This window comes from Musa acuminata, chromosome BXJ1-4 (assembly GCF_036884655.1).
Source record: "Musa acuminata AAA Group cultivar baxijiao chromosome BXJ1-4, Cavendish_Baxijiao_AAA, whole genome shotgun sequence".
NCBI classification, from domain to species: Eukaryota; Viridiplantae; Streptophyta; class Magnoliopsida; order Zingiberales; family Musaceae; genus Musa; species Musa acuminata.
The window spans coordinates 11,370,287-11,393,792 of record NC_088330.1 but is presented as its reverse complement, the minus strand read 5'-3'; the positions used below and the strand labels follow the sequence as shown (position 1 = coordinate 11,393,792).

The following is a 23,506-nucleotide window of genomic DNA, read 5'->3' as shown; positions in this document are numbered from 1 at the left end:
CAACACAGCATCAGTTTGTTCTGCAATGCTTTTCCAGATCCACAAATCCAGATGGACACATGCTGTGAGATATGGACTTAGCATCCCCCTTGATGATTGTCTTCTTTATTGGATTCTTCGGCTGGGGGGGGGGCAAATTAGACCCCACGTTGAAATGTAGGGAAAACAGTACACATAAGACAAGCATGCATCGATGGAGATGGACACTGAGGTCGAGCTAATTCAGTCCAATCTGGTATCATTAGGTTCCCAGATTTCATCCTTCACCGTGAATCTCCTGTGGCTGCAGTTTGTGCCATGATCGACACTTTCTTTTACTAGCCTTTGGCACGCAGTGCTGCTTTGGGATCCCTCACCAGGGCAGAACGAGAGACTCAACAGGAAGCTGGGCCACCTCCCACTGAAGGATCCATTCACGATGTTTCCCAGCTCTCACGCATCTGGGATCCCAGTGATGATGACGTACTGCTGGTTTCGATAGTACCAGTCCTTTTTGTCTTCAATCAAGCACTCTTTTGGATCTGCTCAGTATGAATAAGATGCACCGGATTGTGCATACCACATCGGTTTCGAAGTCGAATCAGATTCAGCAGCAAAAAAATCTGACTCCATCTAAATGATAAATGACTCGAAGAGAATGCAGTCTTATTTCTACGAGTACTCTACTCGTATGTGATGTGATCGGGATAAAAGAAGAAAAAGCAATGAGGAGAAATGGCTCAACTCTGGCAAAGGTGGAAGATCTTCTGCCTCATCTCATCCTCCCTCAAAAGCCAACATAGGCTTCACAATGCAGCTACCTCCCGACATTCCCTGATTATTGCAAATGATGTTTAAAGTAACAGACTTTAAAGGCACCAAAAGAGACAAACTGATAGGCTTAGTTGATCAAAGCATGATCTTCTTCTTCTTCTTCTTCTTCTTCTTCTTCTTCTTCTTCTTTTGTTTGTTTGTTTGTTTTATCTTTCCTGCTTTTACTTTAGTCCACAATGCACAAAAGATATCACTTGGGGCCTCAACCTTTAGGCTTTAGTCTTTGGATTGCTTCTTCATGCAATACTCTCTAAGATCACAGTAGACAAGACCCCCTTTTCCCCCTAGTTTAAACCTCTAAAAGACATCCTATGGTCATGTAGGGCAAACCATATGTGCCATCTCAAACTAAAGTGGGACAAGCATGCCAAATTCAGTGTACTCTGTCATAAATCCAGTCTCTTTCTTCTTTCCAATTTAACCATAAGTGCCATCAAAATAAACATAAACCTCACTATTGTTTAGCCCACATTTTGAGTACCCACATATTATTCCTCAAAATTTTGTACTTTTTTTGTACTAGTAATTCTCAATCAGGGGCGCAAAGACCGACTGATGAGAGGCAAGATCATTACTTTAGATTTCCTCTGAGAAAGTGCACTTTTGTTTGAATCAAAAAACCATAGCCAGCTAACCTAAATTATCAAATACAAAGCTATCTACACCAATTACTAAGCTAACTCAATCGAGGATCAATCTCTTTCTGGTAGCCAACAAGTTCTGTAACTCTAAATTTGCGCCTTATACCGAGATTTGCCCACAGTTTAGTCAGCTGTTGCACCCTGATCACAAATATATGCCTTCTTGCAACCAACACATGAGAGCTAAGATTTCTTCAAGTAGTAGCTGCATTGAGGGAGAAAATGTCCACGGGTGCACTGGTGCAGTCAAAAGTGCTTCCCTGAAGCTTGGAAGCCTTCCCCTCGAAATGGTCAAGATAGATAACAATGACTGTTATATCATCATGGTAGTGGCGCCTTACTCCCTTTTCCATATGTTTTATGTCATCATATTTTATTTCGCTTTTCTTGGCGGCTTCAGTGAGAGCAGCTCTGACAAGTCGCTTGGCTATTCCCTGCAAAACATAAGCCAGCTATTTAATCTATGACAAGTGATTGATAAATGAAGATTATGTGGAACAAAAACAAAAAGTTGAAGAACTAACTGCTCTGGGGCTTTTGAAGACAATATCCACTGCAGCTGCATCACTTAGTTGTTCCCAGAGACCATCCGATGCAAATATCAGAAACAAGTCTTGTCGTGTAAGCTTACGTGTCCTAATTGAAGGCTCTGAAGTCATGACAGGCCGTTTTAGTGGAATGGGAGCAGCACATTGCTGAAACAATGGGTCCCTGGAAAAACTGGGCTTCTTCAGGTAGACATCACCGATCGACCTTGATACCTGACCATGAAGTTTATCAGCTTGTCATTAAAAACATGATGATCGCTCTTTCTTCCAGATATAATGCTTAGCATTGGTGAGATCTACATGGACATGGCACAATCTATCATAAAGTTGTATGTGATGCACAAACTATTCAATTTCAACTTGTAAGAACAAAATGTTCAAACACATTGTAGCTTATGCATAGGGTATAAGAAAGGCATATATTTTTCTGATCTAAGTTCAACCAGTAACAATAAAGGAAATAAAGCCTCTAATGTGCCCAGTCCCTTTATGGGAAGATTTTATTGTCATCATATAGAACAGATTCAGAAATCATAAAAGATATAGAAGAAAGAAATTCTCATAATTTGATACAGTCGATGAAAAGCTATTTTTGCTCGTAACATAGTTAATTGCTAAACCAATACCTGATATAAGTAAAATCGAATCATGGGCAAACCAAGCTCATACAGTTGAAAGTTAATGAGCTTCTTTATTTAGGAAAAATTAGTATCCAATTCATGCTACACTCTCCCCAAAAAAAATGCAATGTCAATCAGTATGGTTTGGAGCGTTGCATGCTAAAAAGGTGTTGGCAGCATGGTATAGGCCCATGATAGAAAGGCAATGACATGCACTCCCATGCTAGTTGCCATGAGACAGCAATATTTGTTGAATATAGACCATATTAAACCCCAAGGAAATGAGGATACAACCTATGACCTTAAGTCCGACCATCATGTAGAAGAAAAGATGTCATGAAAACAAAGGTGAATATTTAAGAACTCAGTACCTTGTAACCATCCAACCATATTTCTAAGTGAGCTTGTGATTACCATAAAACGAGTGATATATATATTTTATGTTCAGAATCTTCTCATTAAATAATATGATCATGATGCAGTCTAAATATTGTTAGACAAGATTTAGAGCTAGAAGACACTTATACACATATATACTGGATGGCTGGTCCTTAGAACAAGGCACATATACAAACTCCATGACAACCTGCATCAACCATGACTTGTTTCTGTTAGAAAGTATTCACATAATATCTAGAATGTTTGCCATGAAAGATTCGCACGCTCAACAAACTTGATAGTTGACCATGATAGAATTTCCTAATATGGTTGTCCCATGCAATACTCCTGTTTAATGTACTTATGCTTATCAAAACAAATAGTAAGCTAACTTGATCATCAAACAAAAGAAACATTGTTCTGTCCTACCGTTAAAGGTGACCATTTATTCCGACAACCACAGTCCTGGGCCATCTGCTTACAGAATAACTTTTGAGAAAATTGGATAACTAAATGTGCCACCATCTTAGGAAGAAGTCTATGACTATGTTCCTACTAAAATTTCCCGGAGCAGATAAAAAGACTCATTCAACTGATCTAGTAATCAGCATCCCCAACTCTGTTCAAGATCAGGTATAACGCATGACCAAGAATATCAAATTCTGAATTTGGAGTTTGGTTAATTGCTCTGATTACCATCACTGATCTTATTCTGCATGTAATGTGTAAAAAGATTAAATCAAGTAGCTAAAATGCAGCAGAGAAAATTCAACTTGGAGAAGAATATGAAAGGGATCTAATGAGCCAGGAACCTGGATGATCCCTTTGATCCGCCAGACGCCTCTGTTACATAGAACAATGCGGGAGTCATCAGGGTGGAGTTCAGCAAGTTCCTTCCTCACATCCTCCTCAGCGACATTATGGTCTCTCGACAGCCGCTCTGCCACCACGGACCTCCCATCACTTCCCTGCTTGCCGAGCACTGCCCTGGAGTCTCCCAGATTGGCCACGTAGAGAACGTTGTCTGTGATCGCACCGACGAGGCAACATGACCCCACCGATGCAATATTTGGTCGAGAAAGCCATGATCTCTTCACCAGTTGTAAGAACTCTTCCTCGGTGACATTGAACGCCTTGCGTATTACCTCGACCGAGAGGCCTCCTTGCTCCGACGCAATCTCTACGCGATTTAGAACAACACAAAACATGTCCTAATCAGCGACTCATTGAGACATTTTGCCATCGACCTGTCAGGCATATTGAACACCAAGAACACACACAGGTGCACCATCACAAAGGTCTCAAAAAAGAGAGATCTTTGCGGCGGAATCTACTAAGCAACGAATGATTATATCGTTCGTTCGACCCAAAAAGAGATTTTTACGAAACGGGGAGAAAGCAAATCACCGTGGAGGTGGGAGAAGATGCGGTTATTGACGAATCGGGAGGCCTCGGGGCCGCCGTGGCCGTCGAAGACGCCGAAGTAGGTGGTGGAGGGAGAGGCGAGCACCTGCCCCTGATCCTCGAGCGAGTTATTGGCCTGGACGACGGCGATGGAGAAGTCGCCGGATGCGTGGGGCTTTAGGTCCGTATGCCAAAGAAGGCCGTCCGCACCGGCCCCACCCCGGGCGCCGCACCACCCGAAGCAGCGGTGCACTTGGTGCCAGCACAATCGCCGCCGCATCGCTTCGCTTGCTCTCTCTCGTTCTCCCCCTCCGGTAGACGCATCCGAGTGGAAACCGCGTAGCGAGATATAAAGACGTGAAGCGAGAGAAGACGCGTTCGTTCTGTTTTACGGGTTCTCCAGTTCTCCATTTCCAGCGACTTTATCGTCCTTTAGCTCGTTCGGTCTTCGGTGACGTCGTCCGACCCGTCCCAAACCTCACGTCTTCGTGGCATTGGGCAGCGTTTGCTTCAGACTGCTACTGCTGGTCAGTCCTCGCCAGGTGCAGCGATCGTCAACCACCAACGCTTTCCGCACAACGCATTCAGATCGATGAGGCTTTTATGCTGAGCTCACGCAAGACGAGACTGTTGGCTTGGAGCCCACTGCGGGCATGCAGTAGCTCCGGTCTCTATCTGCTGCTGAATCCAGAGATGGCAGTGGGTTTGCCATATGAATATTTACGTATACTCGAGGAGGACTGGCGAGGGCTTACGGTGTGGACTGCGTGAAACGGTGATCGAATGTTGAAGTCTCCGAGTCAATGTTTCCTTTGGAGACGGTGTGGAATTTAAGCTACCTAAAATTGACTGCCATGAAAGGAATTGAAGCTATCTAAATTTAAGCTTTCCAAGGTAGAAGAAATCCAGGTCAAGGATCCAACTGTTGGAGACGTGCTTGGAGTTCCCATCCATGGACTTGTGTGGCAGTTGATCTGGTCATACAAGACGACCTCTATCTAGACTATGAATCCGTAATGCCCATGGAATTTTGGCCTTTATTCTTAAGGAAAAGCCGTGCTAAATCTGTCACATATATTTTTTTTGTCAGCATGTTGGTGATTCAGATCGAAGTATAAACGAATAAACAAGGAGTGCATAAGAACCAATTAAATAATAACAAGAATTTGGGATCGATTGTATATACATCTTTTCTTCGCTATTAATAACAATAAATCTTCTTATTCGCTCATCTTAATTCTATTTAATTCAGTTTTTTTAGATTAATTTGTTTGGTTTGACTTTGGAAAAATTGGGAAAAAAAAAAGTGTTCAGCTTTACTTAGTCTTCAACTTTGCAGTTTCAAAGATAGGATATATTCTTAAAACAATCTTAAATTTTTATTTTTATTTTCTCACATAGCATCCTTATTTTTGTTTGGAGATTTCAAATGGTAATCCCTTTTTATTATTTACAATCATATTTAAAATTTTTTAATATTCTAAAAATATCATAAATGTTATTTTCTTCCTTTCTTCTATTTGAGTCGTAAGCAACATCGGAACGGAAAGCAACGGTATTGGACGACAAGGCTAGGGGAGAAAGAGAAAGGGAGTAGATAGAAGTGAAGGGTAGAGGAGGCCGAGGTTAAGGGAGAAGGGCGAGAAGGATCGAGGGTGACAACGAGACGAGAGGAAGGAGTACGGGAAGGCTGAGAGGGGAAAGAGCTGGGATGAGGTAAAGGAGGGGAGGGGTGAGAGAGAGAGGAGGCAGATGGGGAAGGCAAGGTGGAGGGGTTGGAGGAGGAGGAAGGTTTGGGTTGTGGGAGAAAGAAAAACTAAAATCGATAATTCGATGGCGGTAAATAATAAAATTTTATTTGATTATTATTTTAAGGGATTAATAATAAGGGATTGTCAATATAAAAAAAATCGTCAATAAGAAGTTTTTTTTATATATTTCGATAAGCATCATTTAATTATAAAAGATGAGCTTATCCCACCTCATCGATCGTCACCTTTGCCTCTCATCTGTTGCTATTGTCGTGCCATCATCCATCGCTTTCGTCTTATTACTATTACTTTTATCATCTCATCCTTGTTGCCCATATTTCCTCCATATATCCTCTTCTTTTCTTTATTAGATCTAAATACTATTGACTCTTATTTATACATCGAATGTAATACCTCCATCTTCACTCAACTATCTTCACCCCAACACCTTTTGCACATCATTCTCTTCTAGACATATTTCATTTCGCATATCCTTTTCTCTAACACATAGAGGGGAGGATGTACGATACTGAGATAGAGGTGATGGTTAAAGATAATCTCAAATAATAAAAGCGTACAGAAAAAAGGCATTCTATTGGAATAAATAAAAAAAAACTTAGAGTTTTTTTTTAAAAAAATTTATCTAAAAGATATCATACAAAAATTCATATATTCTATTTTTTTATTAAGTCTATTTTGGATATTTCAGAATTTACATAACATTTCAAAATAACACATGTTAAAAGCCTTATGAAATATGTGAGTTTCTAATTAAATAAATCAAAAGTTACAGCTGAATGTGATTCAGGTTAACATTTTCCTGTACTCTCTCTCTCTCTCTATATATATATAATATGTGTGTGTGTATCAACTCTTTATCTGTCAAGTAGCCTGCTTGCTTTACTGCTAAAATACTTCAATGACAGCACACCTCTGTTTCATCTTCCACCTCTGAATCCTTTCACTGGATACGCCCCAAAGTTCCAGCATCACACGCACCATGACACCTCAAGGAAACCCTAAAGCCACAAGCCACCGTGCATGGCTCTCCTTTTTGGTTAGGTCAGGAGCCAACATTGGACCCCACGAAAGGACCCCTCTTGTTCCCTTCCTGCTGTCACAGGATGACCTACTTTGTTTCCCTCCCATGATCCCCTACATCCAATTTGTTGCGGTGCACAAGAAGCTTTCCACCTATATCTCATACTGTCAATACTACTACAGCTTTCAGTGCATCCAGTCATGAATTTGGATAGTTTCATTACCAACATTTCTCTCTCTTTGAGATGAGGTTCAGAAACATCAAAAGCAGCATGGCCTCTCCATACTTTGCAAGCTCCCAAAGAGCTACAGGCCCACCTGTCCCATGACCTGCATAAAGGAAATGAAGGAGAGAGATTGGAAAGGAGATAAAGGTCATCCAACCTGACAACAAATCAATATTAACTTGTCACTTCTCCAAGCATCAACCTTCACCTTCACTCTATCTTCCCATGGATTTTTCTCCCTAGGCCAACCTAACCAACTCTTCTTTATCATATATGATTACCACCTTCCTGTCCCAAATCCAGACACATAAACAAGCATTAGAAGATCCAGCATGCCACATTGCATCCATGAGGGGGCAAACGAAGTTTCTTACGGCCGCCTTGAAAGGAGGCATGCAAGGGCCCAACACAGCAGGAATGTCTCGGGGAATTAGAATATAGTGAGCCTGCTCTGCTTTCCTTCCATCCATGGTTTTATATGCCTCATCCCTCCGTTTGTCTCCCTTCATATCTTCCAACCTCCCTTTCCACCAAAGAGAAGGTAGGAGAAGTCCTGGAAATGGCTCAACAGGAGAAATGGGAGGCCTTTGAAGAGGAAGAAGAGTCCTTGTCGCTATCAGATCTCCCAGAGGTCATCGATGAAACCATGGATGAGGAGTGCAAGTCTGGCGAGGCCGCCGATGACTTCGAGTTCAAGATATCGGTGGCAGGTGGCCTTCTTTCGAGTTCGGTGGAGACCGACATGTGCGCCGCGGACGAGGTGTTCTTCCAGGGACAGATTCTTCCACTACAGCCCTCAATCAGCCCCGGCAGTGGCTTCTTTGCCACCGGCAGCCGGGGGGCGAGCCGGAGCGGGTCGAGGTCGGACTCGCTGGACCAGTACTCATCTATCATTCTGGACTTGGGCTTCAGCGGTGGGAGTCGGAGCAACAGCAGCAGCAGCAGCAGCAGTTGTATCAGCAGGAGCCATTCGTCGAGCAGTCGCTCAAGCAGCACTCGTGAACTTCCCCGTGCATCAGTCGCCAACAATTTCTACGCCCACCCAAGTCCGACGCCGCAGGTTCGCATCGTCACGAAGACGAGTGCGGGCCGGAAGAGCGCGAGTTCTGCCCCACCTGGGTGGGAGATCTTACGGTTGGGCGTCGCCAAGGCTCCCGAGATGAAACTATGCGACATAAGGTCACGGAGATCAAGCAGCGGCAGGAAGAGCAATGCGGAGGCCGAGAGTGCAAAGAAGGCACCGAGCGGTACGACGAAGTCTCGTTGTGCTAAGAGTCATGCAGTTTGCGGTAGAGCAGCACAGAACCAACAGAAAACGCCGCCGCGGCCCGGCGGGCGTGGGTTCATCTGCAAGTGCTCGTCGGATGCGGTGGAGCCGATCGCCATGTCGAAGTTAACAATTAGAAGGAAGTAAAAGGAGGAGGAGGAAGAGATGAGTTTGAAAGGGCGTGTGACCGTGGTGCAGGAGTAGGATATTTGAATGGTTGGAGGAGGTTTCCACTGCAAAGGCAACAAGATTGTAGGTGGTGGTGGTGGCGGCGGGGGTCATATAAATCGGGGTGGAGAGTAGCCGCCTTTTGACCTGTCCATCATTAGCTCCATGGAATCTTCTTTGCATTGGTTCCTTCTTCTCGAGGTCTTCTTATGGGTGAATGTGCTGAACTTTGTATAACTTTCTTGCTCTTTTGTCGTAGATGTATTGATGATGGTGGGAATGGAAAGGGGGGAATTTGGGTGTGCCCAAGTACATAGATTAAGCTCTCAGCAAGAACTGTGGTTTTTCCTTTACCATATATATATATATATATATACAAGGTTCGTCTCTACGTCTTTTCCCCACTGCTTGATGATATCTGCCAATACATTAGTCTTTCCATTCTGCATTAAGTTCCTTAGGTTTATCTCCTTATTCCGATTGTAAATAGGTGGGAAGAAGAAGTCAATTATAAGAATCTTTGTACGATGTTACACTTAAATGAGAGATGACACAGACTTTAAAGAGTTAGCAGAGTTTAGAACACAAGATGCAGTGATTACAGGATATCATAAGCTATGAAACAGATGAGGAAAAGTGCAATGCATCCCCTCCTCTCAACTTTGCAAAGGGAAAGGTGCATCGGACTCGAAGACAAAGAAGCGTAAAAGAATCTCATGTGGAAGGACAGGCCTTGGAAGGTAGTGCTTGGACGCAATACAAGTTGCTAAATTCATTGTGCATGTGGGACGGATGGATGAGGTCAATTCTGACAAGCTCGGGTTCACACTGGGTGACGAATGAATGGGACTGATCCAATCGAACCTGGCAAAGCAAACGGAACATTCTTCTGAACGAGGGGGCGGGGGCATGTTCTTTTGTGCTTATCTTGTCTAGGTTTCTTTGTGTGTGTGGTCTGATCGATACGGACATGGGCATATATATTCTGGGTCTTGATGAAAGCCATGCTTGATTTAGTTGTAGTTGGACTGTAGCAGAGTCTTCAATCAAAGGACAAAAGAATCTTTGAGTCATGGAGCATATCATGCATTGGGTTCAATTATTTGAGGAGACAAGATATACACTTTCGAACTGCTTTTAGTGGATAAGTCTCCTGGTGCATTTGAGCACACACAGAAAGTGTTCATTGAATCACCGGGTGATAATTGTTTGTCGATCAATCTCCAAACCACTGATATCATTGCAAAACATAATCGAACGACTCACTATAAAATAAAAGAATTTATTATCAGATTGATGACGATGAGACACTGGGAAACGCATGTGAATCCCATGAATCCTCCCCCACATCCTGCACGGATAGAAGCCTCAGGTGCTATTAGTTGCAGAAACTTATCCTCGTCGTTTTGAGTGGTTCAACTGCTTTGGAAAGTTCGTTCAGCCCAAGCCTATAATTTGGAGGCCATTGGAACAGCCTGAGCTTACAGAGAAGGGAGAAACTTGGAGGTCATGGATGACGCTCGCCCTTCAAACTATTCTACTGGAGAATCACCGGACAGTCTCTCGTACAGGCGGTAGATCAAAGATGATTTTGACATCTGAGGCTCCGTCTCAAGGGCTGCAATCACATCTTTAACAGAAATCTTGCGTGCCACTTTTGGATGAGATGCCTGGGCACTGTTCCTGCCGAATCTTCTCATGCTCCCTGCAGAATCAGATTGAAGTATAATTCATGGTAACTCTTTTCATGCTGTATATGAATATAGGTCAAACATCAGATCTCTGAAACCATAAATGAATGAGATGGGTTGGATTAGGTCGGCTTGGACCTAATCTGAGTATGAGGATCTCTGTTTGATCATAAAGTCGATCAACAATTGATTCCAACCATATCGGATCCCTCATTATTGAACTAGGTCGAATCCAATCCATCGACAACCATAGGTGGAGTGGGGGTGGACAGCTGGATTAAAACATGATCGTTGCATATTCTTTGCAAGAGATATTAAGTTAAAAATCCACCATTAGATGTGATCTAAAAAAGGATTTGAAAACCTCAAAATTAAATATACATCATATATATAACATGTAGGGATATCAACTGATTCCAGGATTGGACTAAAACCTTCAGTTTAAACCAATCCATATCAAATTGAATTATAAATCAAATTGGATTATACGACCATTGGAATCATCACCGTAAACTCAGTCTATTTGATTCTGATCAGATGAGATCTAATTCACTGGCATCCCTAGATTTGTAGTATTAGCGTCAAAGAGCATATACTAAACATTGCATGATATACAACATACTTACCAGATGTACAAAAGGCAGAGGAACCTTTCTTTTCAAATTCTTGCTTTTCTTTTGAACCTCTTCCTGAGCTCAATAATGATTTGCTGCTTGCACTTTTACCTTGTTGGGAACCAGAGGCCCCATCAACTCCATCACGTTTCTGCCGAGCCTGCTCAGCCATGAGTTGCCATTTTGACAGCATATCATCTCCACCAACAGCAGCTCGGGCTGCAACATTTGCAGCCGTTGCTCTCATTTTATCATCCTCTTCCTTGTTAGCCTGCTTACAGACCAATAATTGATTGGTAATAGAAAACAGAAAAAATTCTGTTAAAGATCAATTCTACCTTAAGGGTCTTTGAACGGCCTTCTTCTTTGTCCTTCTCTGCATCAACCCCTGCAATTCCATCCATCTGCAATTACAGATAATTGCAGTTATAGATTACCATAGACATTTTTGGCCTGAAATTGCTTAAATGACGTGTCCGAAGTAGAAGAGCAACGACAAAAGGACAAAAAAAAAAACATATCGACAGTGAAACAATGACTTGGTTCAGGAAGTGCTTTAGTTTAACAAACAAGTGTTTGCTTAGGGTAAACTGGGTAAGTCCTTGACTTCTGGCTTCCCAAAATAATTCATGCCAAAGATCAGATGTTTCCATCTCCAAATGTGTACATGCAGCAGTAACTAATTATGATGTAAGAACTAAGAAGTTTGTAGAATGACAAAATAATTGCCAAACAGTGTAGGCAACTTGAGGTGATGGACCTATCTAATAGTGTAAAACATAGCCTCGGTGCCTTGTCAATAACCCAACTTGCAAGCTTTTAGAAAAAGTCACTTCATCATTTTATACACAATGTGATAATTTCAATATTATAGAGATTGCAAAAGCAAGAGACTCAAAAAATACAGGTATATGCATATAATCATTATTTTAAAACTAAGCAGCATGTAAATAAATGTATTCTGGCATAAAAATATGTGTATATATATATATATATATATATATATATATATATATATATATATATATATACACATGCATATATACATACACACACACACACACACACACACACACACATATATATATATATATGTGCCCAAGGATATTGAGGTTTACCACTCAAGTAGCAAGCACTAGCATGTGTGCATAGGCAATCATCCATAACTGACCTAGAGCAATCACTGGAAAGGTCATGTTAGTCTATGTTGTGTCATCACCATATCAGTAGTAGCCTAATATACACTTTCATGCGCCAGCTCTAGACTAACTTATTGTAGAAATTACAACTGCGTATTGCACCGTTAACCTATCCCCATGCATTGGACAAAGTTAATTGAAATTAAGCACTATAATCATCATAAAGTAAATGATTAGCAGGCAAATTATACCAGAAATATAGTTAGTAGCAAGATTTATGTTCTTTGAAAATTCAAATGAAATAGCAAAATATCACACAATGCAACAGATAAACTTAACAATGCATACTCACGAAGAACATCAGTAGTACAGTAGCAAAAAATGAAAAAGAAACAAGACTCTGACTACTCACTTCATTTACTTTTCGAAGCTTGTCACACTCTTCAGCCTGCTTTTTGTCCCACTCTTCCTTGGCTTTTTGGTTCATTAACAAAATTTGATGCCGTACATCTGAAGTGATTACAAACCGGTGCCTAGATTTTTCAAGATCAACCCTCTAAAAAAGGGGCAAAAAGAAAACCTCAGGAGGTGAAAATGATAAAAACTGGTAACTAACGCAGACATGTTGGTAATCTTTAAATAGCACTAACCTGTTTTGACAGTCTTATGAGATAACATATCAACCCCTTCAAACGCTCCTCCACACACTGAGGAACAGCAAGTCAGATCAAGTAATACATCACTTCCAAAATGAAGCATAAGAAATTCCTCACCATTGACAAGCAACGCTCCACATCACCACCTATATTCTTCAAACTACATTTGAACACTGCAACAAGCACCACTAATCAAAACCATTTTGATTATAATTTTCATCTTACATGAAAACAACAGCATCACATAAAAGAGGAAGTAACTGATATCTGAGAGCTTTTTCCGAAGGGAGGCCTGCTGCAAAAGCAACCTCTCTTCTTCTTCTTGTACAACCCTTCGGGTTGCTTCTGAAGTTTGGTTCTCCTCCTTCAGGCCAGATAATAGTTGCTCTTCCTCTTCCTATTAAAGAGTAAAATACAGTCAAGCATTGAGTCTAATAATCCATCACCTTTTTCTTAACTAATCAAAAGCTAAAAGTTATATATACATAACAAAAGTAACATACAAAAATTTTATACCCTTAGATCAACTCCACTAACAGCCGTAACATCATTTAGTTGTTCAATGCTTTGATCAATAGAAGTACCAGATGTCTTCTGCCTTTTGCTGATGGAAAAAAAGAAAGATTTTTGGAAGTTTAGTTCTATTTATACGTCTAGCAAGATTGAACAAGGCTACATGAACCACATTAAAGGAATATTAAATATAAGGTTAACCTGGACATGGGAGGAGACGAGCCTAATGCTTCCAAAGGCTTCTTCTGCCCAACAGTTGGTTTCTTTGAGGGAGTTTTCATGGTTGCCCCAGAAAGTGGAAGAGTTGCAGATGACACCTGAGAGTGCATCCAGCTTCACATAATCCCAGTAGTCAAGAAGAAAGAAAAAGAACACTTTTATGAAACAAAGATGTAAAATGGTCATCATAACCTTACATTAATGTACTTCACATTTGAAGTTTCCATTTAAATTTAGAGTAGACACATGTTATAAGAGGCAGTTTGTAAGGAAAGTCTTATGCTAATGTTCTTACGGTAGGACATATTCCACAGACTAATTGAAAAAAAAGAGACTCCTTTAGCAATGGCTTAAGTGTGCCATTCAACATGTAGCTTTCCACAATACTTTAAGCAGGTTAATGTAATCTGAACTATGCAATCATGAATTCAGAGAACATATTAGCTAGCACAAAACATCCTGTACAGCATCTGACTGGTACATGAACAAAAAAGCAACTACAGTTTTGATTAAGTAAATAATTAACACATGAAGAAAAGGAAGTAGCTAAAGTTAGGCGCAAGAATCAGGTGAAAAGCATGACTAGATGAAACAAGGTGCACTTGGCATGAGAAGCTTGAAAAAAAAAATGCAATTAAGTATATTGACAAATAAACAATCAAAATGTTCGTTTGCATTCACAAAATTTAAATAATCTAAATACTAACTTTAGCTCATCATCTCAAATGCAAAACGAAAAAAAGGAACTAGAAACAAAGATAAGTAACAAAAGTGAAGGAAGGAAATAAAGAAAGAGGAAAAAAGCATTGATTGTAAATCTAATCATGTGAAAATTGAATCATCTGGTTTCTTTTTTCTCTTAATTAAGGGATCTTACTATGCAGCCATGGTGTTCCAAAAGACAGTTGATATGGGGGAATATAAGAATTACCATGCCAACTGAATTTTGCCAATACAGCTCAAAATGTACCATGCCAAAAAGGCATCCACACATACTGTACCTACTTATGTCAAAGGAGTCAACATGTGGTTAGACCAATTTTTTACCCCCGTCGATTGACACAAGAACATGTCAACCAACACGACACAAAATTGTATCATGCAATAAAAGTGCTGTCACACCTAATGCCATGATACAATGATCCTTAAGCGCATACACGGACAAGTAAGACCACCTAGTAAACAAATCAAACATGCAACAAACACATTATAGATAAACCAAATAAGCAAAATATGCGATTGCATTTCTAGGTCATGCAGCTACACATGCTGCTTCTCATCTTCAATACTATACGTGATAATATATACTAATCTATAATACCACCTATCCTATGGCTTAACATATATTGAATATGCAACAAACACATGCTTTTCTAGGTTATGTAGCTACACATGCTGCTTCCCCTCTTCAACACTATAAATGATAATACTACACCAATCTTTACATACCACTTGTTATTTGAACTTTTCAATGGGTTCTTAAATAGGCATTACCCAGCAATTCTTATGTCCACTGTTGCTTATTAGTCGATCATAATTTCTGATTTTGGTAGTGAGCTCATGACTTTGTAGTATGTTCTGGTAAACTACATATGTTCTCATGTGAACTACTGTCCCCAGCATGTGTTACATGGCATCTTGACCCTACCATGTGGCATGTACTTTCTAGATCAGGAGTGCTCCAGTTTCTTTCCCTTTTTCAAACAACCCAACTTCTCATTCATTTCATGTGTGTCTAATTTCTTCTCCTACCTCAAATAAATGAAAGATTCATTAATGAAAAAAGGTTAGTTATAACTGTGACACATTTTGAAAGTGCTTTCAGGTGCATGACCCTTTTGAAAAGATGAATGAACTGTACGCCATAGTGAAACTCCTTGGTGAGACTTGTGAGCCTATAGAAAGGCAAGTCTCAAAACCTTACTTACTCCTCCAGAACATCTCCAGTGACACTGGCTGTTTTTATGCAGCCACTTGAACAGATTAAGTGTACCTCTGGATTAGTCCAGTTTAAAAGGATACTTGGAATATCCTACTATTTTATGGCACAAAAATGGAACTTGTTAGGTAAGAATGAAATCCAACTGTTACTACCTCCAATAAGCATCAACTTTTTCTTCCAAATGAAGAGCTAAAACTACTCTTCAAATTTTCTTTCTTATCTACTAATCATCTTCTTTGTTGTCTCAAGAAAATAGCCAGCAGTAAGATTTCAAAGTTCATACAGATCTTCATGCTAGTCAAACTAATTGAAATTGCAATTGCTAACCTGCACACTTTGGTCCGTCTGGATAGGCACAGGACCTGAAACCTGAGTTGTTCCCATCATACTTGAGGATCCAAGTGCAGAATTTTTTTGGTTAACATGAGCTGTACGAAGTGAAGTGACTCCTGAAGGTACAATGTGAGACTTGTTTGGAGGTTCAGATGATTGATCAACAACCTCTTGCTTCACATAAGCCATTGACTTGAAACCACTATCATTTTGCTCTTTGTTTGCGTCCAATTGTCGTGCAAGTGGGTTGTGCTGGGAGGCAAAATGGCTTGTCGATGGACCAGCTTGTTGTCTTTTGCTTTCATTAGCAGCATTTTGATCATATTTAGGCACATTCATTATGTTCGTGGATTGGGTTGGCCTTATTTGTGTTGAAACAACTCCCTGAGTACGGGAAACTTGTCTTGTATGTGAATCTACATTAGATGGTCTGGGAGAAGTTGAGGAACTCACAGATGGCCTTGGATATGCATGGGTATGATAACCACTTGTGCTTCCAGATATCGAGAAAGATGATTGCGGAATATGTGTGGCCTGTTGCTGCTTGTTAACTGACTGTAATGAAACCATTGAAACGTCTCTTTCTGGATTGGCCATATTCGTGTTGTTAGTAAAATTTTGCACAGAATGGGGTCCCTTGCTATCTGACCCTGTCTCAACTTCTTGAGACTTCTTAGTATTGTTCCGGGGACTTGTAAAACTTGTGCCAGGATGCACTTGAAATGTTGTAGAAGGTACATACGGTTGACGGGGAGGTGATCCATTGGCTTTCAGATTCTGAGATTGTGGCATGGAATGGGATGCTGGAAATGATTGTGGCCCAGTGATCTGTTGAGCACCACTAGAAGAAATTTGCTGAGAGGAAGCAGGAGCCTGCAATGAAAATGAATTTGTATTTGTCTGAGAATTTTGAGCTGCTTGAACCTGAACCTGTTGATATGTTCAACAAAAAGCGAAGCATCCGTACAGACTAATTTAATTCTAGACAAAGTTATATCCTTCAATAGTGTTAAGATACTAGAGAACTTTTAGAAATATGTTTCAAATACTTGCCTGCATCTGGATCTTTTGAGCTGCTTGCCGAAGCATCTGGTCCCCAACAATGTTCCTTGTGGCTCTCAGAAAGTCTTCTTTGCTGACTTCATTATTCTAGAAAATAACAGTGCATTTTTTTAAGTTTGACTTCCAAAATAATTTAATTAATAGAAGATTGTTTCATTATTTTTCTTCTGGATTTACCATAATGTTATCATTCACTTCAGCAAAAGTTAATTTTATTTCTTTTTCAGAAAAGTAAAACAAAATCAGATGTGGTATTAGTGACAAATTTTGAATTTGTTAAAATCTGATGCATTAGTTGTACTTCAAATTGAAAAAAGGCTTAGTCATACTCTATCTTTATGATAACCAGATGTTGCATGTATGGCCTCTGGAAGAGGTGTTTCTTAATTTGGGAAGAGGAGAAGAGGGTATATTATCAAAAAAAGTAAAAAGACCAAACATTTGACCCCAAAAAAAAAAAAGTTGCATGATTCAATTGGTCATTTACATGACATGGATGGCATATCACTCCCTTTCCTGTTGTATATGTGTCCCAACTTCTATCTGTACTGCATTTCCAGAAAGTTTTCAAGGTGCAGCTTCATGAAATTCCTTGCTTCAGTGAATTCAGTAGAAAATAAAAGCCAGTGGCATAAATGTGGAAACGACCTACCCTAAGTTTAGTAAAGATAGCCTGAAGCTGCATGGATCTATCTTTGTCAAGGTGAGGCTGTAAAATTGGAATCAGCATCTGAAATGGTATAGAAGAAGCAGCTTTAGTTTTCCTCATCACCAAGTTTGCTTGGTTAGAAGGGGGTATTTGTTGAGTATTTGACTGCTGCACTACATGCTGCTGATGACCCTCAGAATGATTAGAAGATATGCTTGCTAGGTTGGTAGTAGGTATCTGTTTATTTGACTGCTGCGCTATGTTCTGCTGGTGCAAGTTTTCAGACTGCTGAGTGACCTCCTGCTTTGGTCCCTCAGCTGTGTTTGATTCCAGGATATTGCTTTGCTCAAGTTTCTTTACCTGTTCCTTATCAACAAATTGAAGCGAATTAGTTTCTGACTGTTTCTGAGATGCTTCTTGCTGAAAAAGGCAGTCTGTCATGTTCTGGTCGGTTACTAACTTGTTCATCTTGAGGTTTGGCAACATATGGTGGCTGAATCAACCCTCCTCCAGTTGAATGCTGTTCTGATGATCCTAAATGTTGTCTGTGTTCCTTTTGTTGGATTTCCCTGCCATTTTCTATCTCACCGGAAGTTTGCCATTGCCCAATTACTTGTCCTGATGCCGAATTGCTCCATTGCTTAGATAGTACTAATGAACTCATGACTAGGTCAAAATGATAAACTTCTAGAAAAAACTCCATCAGGAAAATATATATGCAATTCACTATCCAGTAAAAAAGGTAATTCCATCATCATTATGGGCATTCAAAACATGTTGCATAAAACTGAGATTTTCGACTTATCAATTCATGTAGGAACTAGGAACCAAATTGGAATATTATTCCATGGAGAAATAAAGTGGACAAAATAAAATAAAAAACTTGACCTAAAAGAGTAATGAACAAAAAACAGAAAAGAACAGGACAAATATAAACCTACACTCCGTAGGACTTAACCTAAATGTGACTCTGTTGTACTCAACTCAGACAGAAAAAACAGATTCAGGGATATTTCACTACAGATTGGTTCAGAACTGCTAGCTAAACAATTTTGTGTGTTATTAATGGGTGAACACTATAAAATGTTATTAATGGGTGAACACTATAAAATGTACACAATTGCCCTTTGCTGAACTTATAGATAGCACAGGTTAGACCCATTGTCATTCTCAATGTCTTCAACATCTCCTGCTACACATCACAAAGTCCAACAGATAATATCCAACAATATCAAAGGAATCCAGAGAGAGACTGCATGGTTGGTTATTTCTCCCTCCCATTCTTCTTATTTGTATAACCCCACCAAATGGCAACCATGACCACAGGTTAATTCACATGAAATAACAGGATGTAACCCTTACAGAATGTTCATCCATTACAATTTTTGACATAGAGAGGAACATATGGGAAAAGAAGAGATGAGGTGTAACAAAATAGAACAATAAAAGTGGAGCTGAAAATAGGAGAGAAAAACAACATTGACCATGCTAACAAGGAAAAGAACATGCTTTGGAGTGAAAAGGAAAAGGCAAAAAGGCAGATGTGTTCGGGTTACAAAGAAGGGATAGATATAAGGGCAGTCACAAACAAGATCAAATCTTGTTCCAGTATATCAATTTCAACACCTTGTCAAACCATTAGGTATCAGCATACTGACCTGTACTGCTTGGTATCACTGTAATGAATACCGCCCAATTGCAGGCTATATGGTCCAGTGTTCTTGGTCGGACTGGAAAATAATAGTTGGTGTGTAAAAACCTTGGTCTTAATATAAGTAACATGTGTAAGCATTAAGGACCTTGTGTAATTTGGTGATATTCTCTGCATTTACTTTTCCTTAGCTCCTCCAACATAAGTACTACTAGGTTGAACCACAGAACATATTTACTGGATATAAAGCTCAAGATACTGGTCCATATGAGCAGTCCACCCATGATCCTGACAACCAGACGGCAAGGAGAGTTCACTACACAATGAAACATCACAATCCTCTGTACCTTGATGCCTAATACACTTATTAACCTTGTGAAACTTTTACTCATCCTTGCTCTTTCCAAGATATGCTCCAGAGTTCTTGGTCGGACTGGTAAATAATAGTTGGTGTGTAAAAACCTTGGTCTTAATATAAGTAACATGTGTAAGCATTAAGGACCTTGTGTAATTTGGTGATATTCTCTGCATTTACTTTTCCTTAGCTCCTCCAACATAAGTACTTCTAGGTTGAACCACAGAACATATTTGCTGGATATAAAGGCAACAATTCCCTGAAGATACTGGTCCATATGAGCAGTCCACCCATGATCCTGACAACCAGACGGCAAGGAGAGTTCACTACACAATGAAACATCATAATCCTCTGTACCTTGATGCCTAATACACTTATTAACCTTGTGAAACTTTTACTCATCCTTGCTCTTTCCAAGATATGGTCCAGAGTTCTTGGTCGGACTGGTAAAATATAGTTGGTGTGTAAAAACCTTGGTCTTAATATAAGTAACATGTGTAAGCATTAAGGACCTTGTGTAATTTGGTGATATTCTCTGCATTTACTTTTCCTTAGCTCCTCCAACATAAGTACTTCTAGGTTGAACCACAGAACATATTTGCTGGATATAAAGGCAACAATTCCCTCAAGATACTGGTCCATATGAGCAGTCCACCCATGATCCTGACAACCAGATGGCAAGGAGAGTTCACTACACAATGAAACATCACAATCCTCTGTACCTTGATGCCTAATACACTTATTAACCTTGTGAAACTACTCGATTTCTGTTTCGGAAAAAAAAACTTTTACTCATCCTTGCTCTTTCCAAGATTTAAGATGTGAGAACAAGCTTCTTTCTTTGGAACTTAAACTGAGACAAAACATATTCATTAATTACATGGTTAACAGAAAAGCACTTCCTTATTTTCTTCAGCTTTCCGAAAAGCCTTTGTTGGCCAAAATAGAATGTTTTATAGATCAACTTGGGCCCCTGCACAGAAATGTTGTTTCTAGTTATTTGTGAAATTCTTATAAAAAGCAGTGTACTCTTCCTTGGTAAATTTTTCATCGACATTGGGAGCTGTTTTTGGACCAAATCTCAGTCATTAGAACTCATGCAAGAATAATGCTTCAGGAAATCATTGCCATATAATTGTTCGTCGTTATTTACTAATATTATCCTCCATAGACCATTCCATGATGTGCTTTTTTTCATAGCTATATGCACATAGTACCAAAAGATCCAATCAACCAACTCTTTTCAACATCATATCTTATCCTTAAAAACACTAGGAACATGACTATGATTTGAAAATCTTCTATTTTATTTAAATCCTAATTATGTTACAGAGAAAAGAATGGCTACTACTGCTACCATTTCATCTATAGCTTGTGAATACAAATTATATCCAAACATACAGATTGTGGCAAATATCAGCACCATTCCATCCTCAACCATCGTGTTCACTACCACTTTTGCCACATGGGAAAAGGCCTTCCTTAATTGGCATCTTATCCAAGTGGCGCCTCATTATCTTCTCCAAATCCTATAATAGGCTGTCAGAAGAATCCAAGTGACAATGAAGAAAAATCAGTAAGGCAATACAATCAAGGAGTTATGACAGCCCCTATCCCTATCGACTAAGAAATGTTCCACCCTCTCCCCTTCACCAAACCCCACACCCACCCCGCCCCACAACATATGTCTCCGAATAGGATGCAGATTCTAACAGCAAAATGGACAAGAAATCGAACCCGAACATACGTATAGCATCACTACCGCATCAAGAACGTACTCATGCAGGCCAAGAAGGCATAAAAAACAATGTCACGGAGATGAACACAACGGCTTCACCTGCATCGGACTCCGGGGGCTGGACGATCGCGGCGGGTTCACCGCCGATGTCGCGATTCAGCTCGGCCGACAAGGCCTCCACGTCGGCGCCGGAGTGCATGCTCTCATCCTGCACACAATAGATCATATATTACCCTATCTTCCTTCTTCCTAGGGCAGAGAAAGACTCATACATTCCGATGACAAATTGCGAAGCTCAGCAGGTGATTCCAAGAACCAAAGAAGAGGAAGAGGAAGACGAGGAGGAGGAGGAGGACGAGGAGGAGAAGGCGTACCTCGTCCTCCTCGAGGAGCTTCATGATGGAGGGATCCATGGCGAGGAAATGTTTCGGCCGTCGAGGGCGAGCGCCCGCTAATCAGCGAGTCGAGGCCGCGACGCTTCGTTGGAGGGCGAAACGAAGCAGTCGCCGCTCGGCCTAAATATAACTGAAAGAAACTTCAATCGGGTTGGGATTTAGAATCCGGTTTGGTCTTTTGGGGCTTCATCTCGCGTAAATAGAAGGCTTCCGGGTTCATCTTCTGCTACTTATATTGTGGAATCCGACTAATTCGCTGCCCTATAAATATATCAAGTAACGATCGGATCTGGGTCGGTTACGTTTGAATCCGGATCGGATTACAAAAATTGGGATCTTGTTTTGATGAGTATTAAAATTATAGAAGAAGAATAAAATGATGATGATGATGATGTGATTGATGGGGATGCCAAGTATACGAGCCATTAGTTCTCTTTAATTCGTGAAATAATTCTCCTCGTACCAAACATGATTTATGATTATTATATTATTTTTTAAAATAATTAATTAGAACCTCTTAATATAAAAATTTTGTTACGTTGTTATACAAGACTTCTATCGCCGAGGGTTAGACCGGAAGGCTTTTGTCCCTATATTGAATGAATCATGTGGAGTGTGGAGTTCAAGCTTGGCCATGCTGAGACGCCATGACATATCCTCTCGAGGTATTCATATATCAAAACATGACAGATGCTATTCCTCCTCATCGTTTTTTGCTCCAATCTTGAATCCATTTTAAGTTTATAAATATCTCACTCATCCCTACTTAATTGAGAGAAGAACTTGAATGAAAACTTTGTGATCTAAGTAAAAAAATGCTATTGTAATTCTTTAAGAGTTCTCCTCCTTTTATTCTAAGTTTATATTTTTATTTAAGGGAGGGATGAGTGACTCGTAAAGGTTTTCTCCTAAGCTTATGAAAAAGAGAAAGAATTATAGGAGAGTAGTTGATATTGAAAGAAGATCGATAATGGAAACCGATGGCCTCGACGGAGGAGGAATCAAGAGTAGACGTAGGTCATGACGATCGAATCACTATAAATCCGGTATACTCTTTTCCTTTGCTATTTACATTTATTGTTTACTGGTTTTATTGCCCACTCCACTTTATACTTACTTTAAGTCAAGCTCACTCCATATCAATTTTCGTCGAACGAAATTTTTTGAATCGTCAAAAGTTTTTCGATAGCACTAATTAACCCTCCCCCTCTTAGTGTTGTTTTTTATTCTAACATACACGAGTAAGCACCTTCATTCTATCCACTTGCTCCTATCATAATAAGAAAGGTAATGAGTGATACCACTATGATGAGAAGGGGATAGTGATGATGAAAAATGAAGGATATTTTTATCAAATTTATGAAAAATATATATATTTTAAGATAAAAATCAATTAGATGAGTCCTACTTGTTAAAAGCCCAATATTTAAAGTTAAGGTATAATGGCCAATTTTATTTAGGTTCAACTTGAGTTTTTAAATTGATTGGTTTGATTTAGTTTAAAAATTCGAAAACCAAGTGTATCTTTTATTTTGATTTAGATTATAGGTACAAATCTCAAATTGAAATGGCCAGATGTTATATAATAATTAGATACGAAACAATGCAAAAGCAGATATTTTATATTCATAAATGTAGTAAACAACGTTAATTCAGTTTTAATAAGTATATATAAGAATGTAAATAATAAT

General features: G+C 39.8%; 3 protein-coding genes across 4 annotated transcripts; 1 reads left to right on the top strand and 2 right to left on the bottom strand.

The window, feature by feature from the left end:
* Nucleotides 1-83: 83 nt before the first annotated feature.
* LOC135648821 (probable protein phosphatase 2C 78) lies at nucleotides 84-4,938 on the bottom strand. Its single transcript, XM_065166794.1, has 4 exons — nucleotides 4,408-4,938; nucleotides 3,813-4,180; nucleotides 1,979-2,215; nucleotides 84-1,888 (listed from the first exon to the last, which is right to left on the bottom strand). Exons 1-4 carry the CDS (start codon nucleotides 4,682-4,684, stop codon nucleotides 1,649-1,651), a joined length of 1,122 nt encoding a protein of 373 aa, XP_065022866.1. The 5' UTR covers nucleotides 4,685-4,938; the 3' UTR covers nucleotides 84-1,648.
* A 2,544-nt stretch (nucleotides 4,939-7,482) lies between these two features.
* Nucleotides 7,483-9,169, top strand: LOC135672432 (probable membrane-associated kinase regulator 1). The gene has a single exon (XM_065180911.1). The coding sequence runs from the start codon at nucleotides 7,902-7,904 to the stop codon at nucleotides 8,835-8,837; it is 936 nt and encodes a 311-aa protein (XP_065036983.1). The 5' UTR covers nucleotides 7,483-7,901; the 3' UTR covers nucleotides 8,838-9,169.
* Nucleotides 9,170-10,126: 957 nt separating this feature from the next.
* On the bottom strand, nucleotides 10,127-21,984 carry LOC135648808 (transcription initiation factor TFIID subunit 4b-like). Of its 2 annotated transcripts, none has more exons than XM_065166775.1 (15): nucleotides 21,795-21,984; nucleotides 21,520-21,628; nucleotides 18,137-18,294; nucleotides 17,680-18,042; nucleotides 17,019-17,114; nucleotides 15,960-16,838; nucleotides 13,673-13,788; nucleotides 13,475-13,562; nucleotides 13,220-13,355; nucleotides 13,076-13,146; nucleotides 12,953-13,009; nucleotides 12,715-12,858; nucleotides 11,502-11,567; nucleotides 11,176-11,434; nucleotides 10,127-10,563 (listed from the first exon to the last, which is right to left on the bottom strand). In XM_065166775.1, the coding sequence occupies exons 1-15, from the start codon at nucleotides 21,831-21,833 to the stop codon at nucleotides 10,391-10,393; spliced, it is 2,754 nt and encodes a 917-aa protein (XP_065022847.1). In that variant the 5' UTR covers nucleotides 21,834-21,984; the 3' UTR covers nucleotides 10,127-10,390. The 2 variants fall into 2 exon arrangements, with proteins under 2 accessions (XP_065022847.1, XP_065022851.1); XM_065166779.1 differs by having other exon boundaries at nucleotides 13,076-13,131; nucleotides 21,795-21,983.
* Between the last annotated feature and the right edge of the window lie 1,522 nt (nucleotides 21,985-23,506).